The sequence below is a fragment of the Coccomyxa subellipsoidea genome, assembly GCF_000258705.1.
Source record: "Coccomyxa subellipsoidea C-169, whole genome shotgun sequence".
Classification (NCBI taxonomy): Eukaryota; Viridiplantae; Chlorophyta; class Trebouxiophyceae; family Coccomyxaceae; genus Coccomyxa; species Coccomyxa subellipsoidea.
The window spans coordinates 2,035,270-2,045,351 of NW_005178041.1; the positions used below are offsets into that span (position 1 = coordinate 2,035,270).

The following is a 10,082-nucleotide window of genomic DNA, read 5'->3' on the forward strand; positions in this document are numbered from 1 at the left end:
GCTCAGCTCAAGGGGCAGCTGTCCTGGCTACTGAAACAACTCCATGAGCGCCCTTGGCTGTTGCACTCATTGGAGTTCAGAAGCGGTACATCCTATGCCGTGCTCAAGACTGAACCTCAGTTCCCACCTTTTTCAGGCTCCAAAGCATTGTACACTCACGGCTGTGTGCCCTACACATTGCAGGGCAGCGAGTGGGTCCCATTTCATTGGCACTCCAGTTGGGGAGGTTCTCTGGTTTGACGTCTCTAAACTTCCTGTGCCAGACGAGTGGGGGCGCAGACGCGAGCTTGGACCAGAAGCTTGAGCAGGGGCTACATGTATGGCGCCCCCTCTTCACACTCCGCCCAGACACGCTTGAAAGTCTGGCATGCACTAGCAGCAGCCTGCAGAAGCTATGGGTAGCTTTCAATGATGACGTCGAGGTATGTTCCTGATTGTATTATACTGTACTATCCTTGCCAACCGTGAGTTTCCAGGCAGTGAGAGCTCAAATTGTGGTTGGCCTATGTGCCTGCAGCACACAACGCTGGAGCAGTTTTCGAGCTTTACAAACTTGCGTGACTTGCATGTGAGTTTATATGGGCACATTGGCAGTCGGCCTGTGTCAACAATGATACGGCTTTCAACCAAGCTCGCAGGTGAGCCCAACATCTTTCAACCTCTGTGAGGTTCTGTTGTCTAGTTACAAAATTTCTGACCTGCTTGCATCAACTATTTGTGAAATAGACAGTCTCTGATACAAACTGTCTCATTATTTGTACTCAATCCTCTACAGTTGCATAGGCTGCTGAGAGCATTCAACTTTTTGCCGGCAGATTTGACAAGACTGGAGACCTTTCGCCTCCAAGGCGCCGGCCTCATTGGCGAGGAGCGACCGGGGCTGCTGGCAGACTTGTGTCGCAATTTGACGTACCTGCTGCTGCATGGAGAGAAATTGTCATCAAGCGAGCCCATCTCCTCGCCATCACTGAAGTTCCTTAGCATAATCTGCCCCCAAACGCACAAGTTACCAGGTGCATATCTATATCCCTGCTCCTGTGCTTTCGCTGGACCTTTGTGTTATATTTATCTTCAGCAAGGTGTTTGGTTTCTGACATCATTGCCTGCTCGTGCAGTGGGATCCTGTCCAGAGCTGCTCACGCTGATCCACTCTGCGCGAGATGTGGCAGCTGCAGATCTGCTCAGGCTGCCAAAGCTGACCACACTGAGGGACACAATTTATGCTCCGGCCCACATTTCGCAGACATTTGTGATGGGGCTGCAACCCCTATCTTGCCTGCAGCACATCCATCTATCGCAGTGAGTACCCACCACTTTCCCACCAACCCATTCGCATTTGCTGTATGTTAAATTTGTACTGTCCCTGACCAACATGCATGCTGTTGGTTCAGGTACCAGGTAGCAGAGGGTGCTGGGTTTGCAGAGCTCAGCATTTTTCCAGCGCTCCAGAGCTTCAAGCTCATGATCGACAATGATGTTATCGGTCTGCAACTGTCGCCATGGCTCGCACGCAACACTGCCTTGCACACCATTGAAGTGCGCAAGAGCTTCACAGCCACCCACTACCAGCCCAGGATAGGTGGGTCCCACATGGTACCCTCTCTCCAAATTGTGCCTGCAGCTTCGCCAGTTCGTTTCACTGCATGGCAATGCCAGTCAGGTGCCAACATCTTCTTGCATAGCCTGATATTGCAGAATAGTTGCACCATTCGGTCAGAACACTTTTTGGGGACCGTATATACGGCCGAATATACGGTCATACGGTATTAAACTATACGGAATACGGTAAAAAACGGCCTATTTTGGCCCAAAACACCGAATATACGACCGAATATTCACCGTATGCCGAATGGCCGAATCCGTATGGTGCAACTTTGTATTGCAGGCAAGACTCTTAGAACACCCGTGTGTGGATGTTGCAGTGGCGCATGGAGTGGCATCCTTGACGGCCTTGAGGTCATTGACGCTGGAGTGCCTGTGCCTGCATGGTCCCCTGTCTTGCCCCTCCCTTGAGTACTTGGAGCTCATTGGGGCTGGTGGATACATGATGCTGGTCAGCCTGTTCTCCACCATTCTCACCTCTTGTTTTTAGCCAAACGCTGTTTCCTGCCAATGATGACCCATATGATGTGCCCCGTCTTGGGTCAAATATGGTAGTGATGTGACTCGACTCTCAAAAATCTTCCACCTATTGCAGGTTTGGCCAGATGTCTCTGGCTGCACCGGGCTGACCACCCTGAAGCTGCGCAACATGGCTCCTTATGACAAGCCATCTCACAGCTTTGAAGGCTTTGCTCGACTGCGGAACGTGCAGATCACATATTGTTACATGGGGTATCTCAGCAACCGCACTGTACCTCTTGAATACGTGAGTCTCCTTCTTGATATTGTGTAATGCTAGCTCAATTCACCGATTATGATGCACTAATACATTCATGCCTTAGGGTGCACTTATGCTTTCACATGCAGGATCCCCGGGTGCATTTTGACAGCATCAGCGACCTGCTGGACCAGCTGCTATGCCTGCCATCACTGGAGGCCTTGCAGGTTGTGGCCATCCAATCCAACATGGCTGTCAACCTGGGGAGGGCGCACCATGCTGGGCTGACCCATCTGGCCCTTGCATGCCGCAGCCTGGTCATGCTGACTGGAGGAGGCAGCCGAGGCCTTCCCTTTGCCTCGCCCCAGTCTCTGCACCTGCTGCTGAGAGTGCGCACTCTTTCCCTCTTTTGCTTGACGACAGTCGTGGAACTCATGATCAAGATGTCTGTTTAATCAGGCCTTCTAATCAGGTTCATCAATGAGGTCAGGTTGGTGCTCATGCATGCAGGGCACCCAGGATGCCAGAACAGTGCAGTTCCTGAGGTCAAAGAGACCAACAGTGTGTGAGGATGAGAGGACTGGGCTTCAAGGTCACAAAATTGGTCTGCCAAATGCACTTGACATCGACTGGGATGAAGTCATGGAGGATGTATTTGAGGTCAGCGTTATTCATGGTCAAGACAACCAGATTTTCTAAGGATATCATTCTCCTCAAAGTAATGTTCTCACCATATGCAAATTTGTTCTAACTTTGACTGAGGCATGCCAAGCTCGGCTACGTTGATCATGGTTACAGTAGTACTAGTGTAGGTATTAAATGGCAGGGGCAGCTGCAATTACTTGTCATTGGAGGCTACTGGTCGGTAGGTTGAAACAGACTACAATGGTGCAGTATGTCAAATACCTAACAACTTATGACAATGTAATCTGTCATGGAATGGGTTGATGGACTCAGGATTCAGGCAAAGACATAGAAAATGAAAATTCAATGGAAGTGCTTGGACTAATTTTCCATATCGTTTGGGGTGTTTATAAACACCGACATTGAAGGCTGGGCCTTCAGAGCATGGGGACTGCCCTTGCTCGCTGCAGGGCAGCAACGTTCACAGACATGCATACAGAACAGACGGACTCAGACACACAGCAACACAAGGCATGCACAACACAACAGTCTTGAAAACAAGTACACAGCTCACATGCAAACTCCTATCCTAACTCCAGTGCGCATCTGCGGACGCTCCTCCTCTACCTGATGGCAACACTGCGCAGCATGCTGCTGCTGCTGCTCCCCAGCGCGCTTTTGGCCTGTGCAGGTTTCACTTAGGATTTGCTTGCAAATTCAATTACGCGCTCTTTCTGCACCAGGCAGGGTGCGTCTGGAGCGAAGGTAAAGGCTACCACAAGAAAATACTGCTGACTCGCCAGATCCAAGCAAGACCCAATCAACCGTGGAATGGTGCCCAGTAGTACTAGAAAACCTAGAGAAAAAAATAGCGGCAGCCCTGTAAAAGTTATGTCATGCGGAGGGTGTCACACCTTCGGAGCGGGGGGCGCCTCTGCAAAGCATTTCCAGAAGCGCAGCGTCTCGTCGGCAGCAGCGGAGCACACCGTGGTGCCGTCTGGGGACTGTGCCAGGTGCAGCACGCGCGACGTGTGGCCCGACATCTCCGCCACCTGTCAGCCCAGCCGCACACCTGTCATTGTGTCTGCCCGTACACAGCAGCACTCCTTCTGATGGTTGATCAAACTTGCAAGCCACGGCAGCACAGGGGGGCAGGCAGCGCGCCTTGGCCATGGAGGGGTACTTCCAGAGGCAGAGCTGGTTCTGGCTGAACCCGTGGCTGCTCAGGATCTCCTTCTCATGCCGGCTCCACTGCAGCGCGCAGACCTGCACGCCACATGCTGCACCGTCTCTACTGCCCTGGCATTTCCAGCTTAGCACAAATACAACCACTTTGCCCAGGGACTCAGGTAGAACTCTACATGGTACAATCTCCGCAGTCAGCAACTCCAATGAGGCTCAGCAGGAGAGGGGGCTGGCGGGCGCGCCTGGGAGTGGGTATCGATGGAGTTGAGCAGGGCGCCGGTGTGGGTGTTCCAGAACTTGATGCAGCGGTCGGCCGTGCCGCCGCCGGAGGCCAGCAGGTTGGACTGGAAGGGGCACCAGGCCAGCGCCTTGACGGCGGCGGTGTGCGCGGTCAGGCGGTGCAGGGGTGCGCCCCCTCCCGCGCCCCACACGTGCAGCAGGTTGTCGTTGCCGCCGCTGGCCAGCTGCGCGCCGCTGGGCGACCACTTCAGCCCGCACACCTCCTGCTCGTGGCCCCGCATCGTTGCCGTTATGTGCTCCCGCACCCTGCACGCGCGCGCATGTCAATCTTTGTGCCTCAAGTGCGCATCACATCGTCAACATCCTGGTGATCTCAAGCTTTGTTGATGAACATCATATCAAGCTCGCGCTGATCAGAGACAGCCGGACAGCTTGACGAGCAGCATTTGCAACTCCACGTGCGCTCAGCTTGGTGCAGGTCAAAGTCAGAGGCACGAGGGGGGATTGGTCATGAGAGGTCTTAAGCCCTGCTAAGGAAAAACGAAGACTGCCCTAGCATGGGAGCATGCGTGCTGCTGGCACGGCATGTGCGCGCACCTGACATCGTGGTTGATGATGAGGGAGTCGCGGCCGCCGGTGGAGAGGGTGGTGCCGGACCAGGCCATGGCGGAGACGCGCGCGGAGTGGCCTTTGAGTGCGCGGATCTGCTTCACGCGCGCCGCGTCCCAGATCTGCACCTGCGCGCTCGCTGTGCCAACCGCCACGTGCTTGCCGTCAGCCGCCCACGCCACGCTCGTCACGTAGTCATCCTCCTCCGCACACTCCATTAGCTGCGGCACCACATCGCTTGTGTTGACTTTTACCCTGCTCAATCCATACACTTCGAGGCCACGCTGAAAAGCCAGGCAGTGTTGCAGCTGGCAGTTTGGATTGGTAGAGAATGTATTTGAGGGAGTTGCACAAAGTTGCAAACCTGCTCGATGGAGCCGGTCGCAGCATTCCAGAGGTATACCTCTTTCCGCAGTGCAACAGCCACCTGCACAGCATGGAACTACAGTCAAGAACAGCTCTGGTTCTTGCGGATCATGATGTGAGCACCTCTGTGTTGACATAGGTGAGACATTGCACTTGGGCCCATAATTGAAGAGGGCAAGAGGGGAGGACTGACCACGTTGTTGCTGCTCCAGTCCAGCAGGTTGAGGTAGTAGTCATCCAGCAGGTCGGGAGCATCCAGAATGCGCTCTGGCGCCTGCGGGATGTTCCGGAAGGTCTTCTTCACTGGTCGGGGGCCCGCATTCTGTGTGTACAGGGATGCCAGGCGATTCTGGTGTCCCTCCGGCGGAGCTGGGGCCTGCATTCCAGAGCCATTAGTTCCAGTGCAATGGCACCCTTTCACAGTATTATTATAAAACAATTAAACCACAGGCAATTAATTGAAAGGTCACCTTATTTTTGAAGGCTAGGATGCGTGAGCGGGATGCCTCTGTCCCAAATCCCTCCGCCAGAAGCTTGGCATATTCCGGCTGCGCACCAGACATTACGATTCAGGTTGTGAGTGTTTGGTTGAATAGAGTAAGCATCACCCGATTGGCAGAACGAAGTCTGGTTACACAGTCAGTGGTCTGGAGATCACCTTTGTGGGTGAGGATGTTCCAGCGGCACTGTTCTCTTTCAGCAAGTTGAAGCTCGCAACGTCCAGGTCCAAAGCGCTCCGAGAAGGAATGAAGCGATCCATCTGCATGACAACATTGTCTCAGAAGGTGCACACTGCGGGTATTAGAGGAGCTGCAGCAAGTTGGCAAGCCAAACCCACCTGTTGCTTGGGCTTCTTGCTGCTCATGCTGCTCTTGCTTGGAGTCTTGTACTCCTTCCCCACATTGCTGCGTGAAGGCGAGAAGGGCGTCCGTGGGTCCATGGTGGTGAGAGTGTAAAGCCTGTGCGCTTTCTGTCTATGAGAATTGGCTGACAAAAGCAAAACGCGAACACGGAGAGGCCTTTGACTGCTTGAGGCTTTCAAAGTGCGTGTTTGCTCGTCAACAGGGGAGCTCTTTGACCGTTGTGCAACGGGAAAAAAAGCAAGCAGCAGCCTGAGACAGCTGGGCTTTGTGCTGTCCCGCCAAGGCTATTCTAGAATCGACCCCGGTTCTTTCTATCATATCTCCCTAGTTCGAAACTCCAAATGCAGCACGAGAAAGCCCAGGCAAGAGTACAATTCACTGGCTAGGCTTCTGACCCAAAGTAGCATCTCGATATTTAGAGATCAGTGAGCTTCACGCAAGGACCAGGACATCTTCAGAAGGACTGGCGAATGCTTCGGTAGCCACGCAGGCATGTCAACAGCAATCACACCCAGCTTCACAAGTGAATGTCTGAGATCCTGGGATTTTAGACAAGCCAAAAACGATTTCCAACGTTATTGTCATGAGCACACTCATTGTAAGATGTGGTTACACTCTATCAAAGGACAGCATTGTAGAATTCTTAACCGTCTCAAGTGGTTGACTTTGCACGAGGAAAAGAGGATAGGCGCTGCAGACAGCGATAAGTTTACCTTTCAAGAGCATTTTGCTCCAGTACTCACAAATTTGGTTCTTTGGTTTCAGCGTGCTACTCAGGGTGAGGTCCACAAAGCAAGGATCAGAAGCAGAGTCTTACAGACCATGCTGTCCGCCATGGAGGGAGGAGGGGGCGCAATCCTGCCAGTGAAGTGCCGCTTGCAGTTCTCACAGAGCTCCCAGCAAACGCCCTCGCAATTCCTCAATACTGCCATGAACAACTGCCGCCTGGGGTCTCAAGCTTTTCAGACCTCATGCACTCCGTCGATGCAGCCAGACGATGCTGAGGCCTCTTGCTCTCAGATGAGACCATCACTGGTCATCCCCAGCTCACAGGACTATGTCCCTGGGTGAGTCCAGCTGCCCCTGCCTTCCAGCCGTGCTGTGCTCTGGAGTTATTCTTTGAAATAATTGAATGTTGGATTTTGTGCATGCAGGTCACAGGATTTCATAACACCAAAAGAACAGCAGTATGAGACAGCACCAGATAACCTCAAAGCAGGGCAGCATCTGCGGTCCCCTGCACAGCTCTCCCCAGCACGCATCAAGCGCCCTCGCAATGTGCTAGGTATGCTGCCGGCCACCTAAATACATATTGATGAGGCCGGGTTTCCCATCCTTTGGTCAAATTTATTCAAATACAGATGCTTGAAGGTGGTCTGTGTCATGCAGTGGATGCTGATCCCATGGAGTACAGCCAGCCCAGCCAAAGCTGTGAGCGCTCCAATATGAATCCTCCCTCCACCTCTAGCGCTGGGGAGGAGTACGGCGGCCCTCGGAAGCTGGTGCGGACGAGGCAGCCCTCACCGCCGTGCGCGCGCAATGTCTTTGTGGACGGCCCAGAGGACAGCAGCGATCTCAGCAAGATCCCCAGGCGGCCGCCGTTTGTCTCGAGATACAGGTGTGCTGAGGCCTTCCTGCCTGTGATACTGCTACTTCAGCTTTTGTGCACTAGCACTGGACGCCCTGTGACTCAATGTTTATGTGAGGGGTGTTGCCAGGCAGGAGTACAGGGAGATGACCATCCTGGGGCAGGGCAATTTTAGCAAGGTGTTCCGAGTGCGCAGCAAATTTGATGGCATGGAGTATGCAATGAAGCGCTCCTTCCGAGCTGTCACCTCTGATGTCGAGGCCAAGCAGTGGCAGCAGGTAACAGAGACTGCCATTGCTTCTTTTCATCACACAATTGTGCGCATACTTCTGGCGTGTTGCCAACGCCCTGCAAAAGGAAATGGTCCTTGTTGAGAATGCCATTGTTACATGGTGATTGTGCTGATCGAGCAGGAGGCAATGGCTCTGGCAGCTGTGGGGTCGCACCCCAACATAGTGCGGTATTACAGCTCCTGGACAGAGCAGCAGGGCGATGGGCAGCTGTTCTACATTCTGATGGAGAAGTGTGATGTGTCCCTGGGTACCAAGCAGAGCCTGGGCGCCCGCTCCTTTAAGGAGGCTGAGCTCCTAGAGATCCTGCGCCAGGTGCAATGCTGTCCCACCCATCCCACAAAATCAATAGCAGAGCGCACAAAATAATCACCATTTGCAGGCATCTAAGAGCTTGTTCTTATCGGCCAAAGGGTGTTCTCGTTTCAGCACTGCACCTGAGTGTCTGTCACACAGCAGGCCACTCCTGCATGACCTTCTCAGTCCATACCTTATATTCTGGTATGAGACTCATGGTCACTCGCTTTGAGCGGTGGGGCTGTGGGGGCCAGGTAGCGGAGGCGCTGCAGCACCTGCATGCGCGCGGCATAGTGCACATGGACGTGAAGCCGGACAACATCTACACCACGGAGCAGGGCGTCTTCAAGCTGGGCGACTTTGGGCTGGCCACTTGCCGATCCTGCCGCCCTGACGTGGCCCTGGAGGAGGGTGACTCCAGGTGGGACACTCAATCCCATTGGGGATGCCTCTTTTGCTTTGACAGCAACTGTGACAGTGTAACCCTCGTGACTGACAGCTTGAATGATGTATCTGTGACAGCCCCAACCTTCCAAATCAACAGCTGAGATGATGTGACTAGAGATGTAGGCAACGTCAATTGTGCAGAGGAACTCAAGCATGGCAGCAGTCAAGATGCCACTGAAAATTTTGTCACAGGTTAGCTGTGGGGCACAGGTACATTCCCCAGGAGGTGCTCAACGACGACTTCCGAGCGCTGGACAGGGCTGACATGTTCATGCTGGGCGCGTCCCTCTATGAGCTGGCCACCGGCACCCACCTGCCCTCAGGTGCACCCTTCTCCTCATCACCCAAAGGCCCTGCTGACCCACGCACTTGGCAATTACCTATTCTTGCTTGACAGCCAGTGCTGGAGCACCAGCTGGAGCACCCGCTGCAGTGTTTTGTGATGGTGAGGGCGACTGTTGGAACTGTGCAGGCGGCAGCACGTACCAGGAGATTCGGCAGGGGAAGCTGATGCTGATGCCCACATTCACATCCCAGTTCCAGAAGATGATCAAGTGGCTGATGGCCCCAACGCCGGCCGAGCGGCCCACACCGGCACGCGTGCTGGCCTCCTCCCTGCTCTCCAAGCGCCCAGCCAGGGACGGGGCCAAGGAAAATTACGGCGCCCTGCCTCTGCAGCCTGCCCACTGAGTATTGCTGCACGCTCGGGGGCTAGGTTTGAGGCCGCCGGGGCATGACAGATGATGTGCACCGTGTCAGCCACGCTTATCACATGCAGGCTTGGATGCTAAAGTTGCTTACTTTGGAGTCCATCTGGGGGTTTTCATTGCAACATACTGTATTGCGCGAGGTAGCCCAAGACCGCTGCCAGTGCCGCACTCTATACATGTATCGATTTAAGGGGTATTAGGACTGTGTAGAGGGTATCACGGGGGCTTTGTGTTGAGAAATTGTTCTGAATTTAAGTGAGAAAGACACTCGCAAGTTCTTTGGGAAGGTGATGTGTTCAGATCTATATTAGTCAAGACAACCTTCCTAGAACTTCTTGAAGTTTTGAGAGCCGAACCAAAAGAAACTTGTAATTACCAGCGCTATGCAAATTTAAATTTCAGTTATATATCCTGCTTGTGCGTGTTTTGTTCCTGTCAGGATGAGGAGTTTGCTATTAGGCTAATAGCAAAGTTGAAATAGTATTAGCAGCTCATGCTGCCATTCTTGGATTCAGGGACTGTAATTGCTGAGGTTTCAATTTT

The 10,082-nt window shown here is 53.4% G+C and overlaps 3 protein-coding genes across 3 annotated transcripts; 2 read left to right on the top strand and 1 right to left on the bottom strand.

The window, feature by feature from the left end:
* Positions 1-1,461: 1,461 nt before the first annotated feature.
* COCSUDRAFT_59163 (hypothetical protein) lies at positions 1,462-3,194 on the top strand (the record flags this gene model as incomplete). The annotated part of the gene is made up of 5 exons (XM_005651131.1): positions 1,462-1,579; positions 1,923-2,053; positions 2,470-2,709; positions 2,831-2,980; positions 3,147-3,194. 5 exons carry the CDS (start codon positions 1,462-1,464, stop codon positions 3,192-3,194), a joined length of 687 nt encoding a protein of 228 aa, XP_005651188.1.
* Positions 3,195-3,453: 259 nt separating this feature from the next.
* On the bottom strand, positions 3,454-6,264 carry COCSUDRAFT_21807 (cell division cycle 20). The gene is made up of 10 exons (XM_005651132.1): positions 6,183-6,264; positions 6,003-6,104; positions 5,815-5,892; positions 5,538-5,720; positions 5,343-5,405; positions 4,967-5,199; positions 4,372-4,675; positions 4,109-4,210; positions 3,859-3,996; positions 3,454-3,627 (listed from the first exon to the last, which is right to left on the bottom strand). Exons 1-10 carry the CDS (start codon positions 6,207-6,209, stop codon positions 3,568-3,570), a joined length of 1,290 nt encoding a protein of 429 aa, XP_005651189.1. The 5' UTR covers positions 6,210-6,264; the 3' UTR covers positions 3,454-3,567.
* A 765-nt stretch (positions 6,265-7,029) lies between these two features.
* COCSUDRAFT_59165 (kinase-like protein) lies at positions 7,030-9,519 on the top strand (the record flags this gene model as incomplete). Its single annotated transcript, XM_005651133.1, has 8 exons — positions 7,030-7,076; positions 7,362-7,492; positions 7,597-7,825; positions 7,926-8,073; positions 8,209-8,400; positions 8,637-8,803; positions 9,040-9,152; positions 9,302-9,519. The coding sequence occupies 8 exons, from the start codon at positions 7,030-7,032 to the stop codon at positions 9,517-9,519; spliced, it is 1,245 nt and encodes a 414-aa protein (XP_005651190.1).
* Positions 9,520-10,082: the final 563 nt, after the last annotated feature.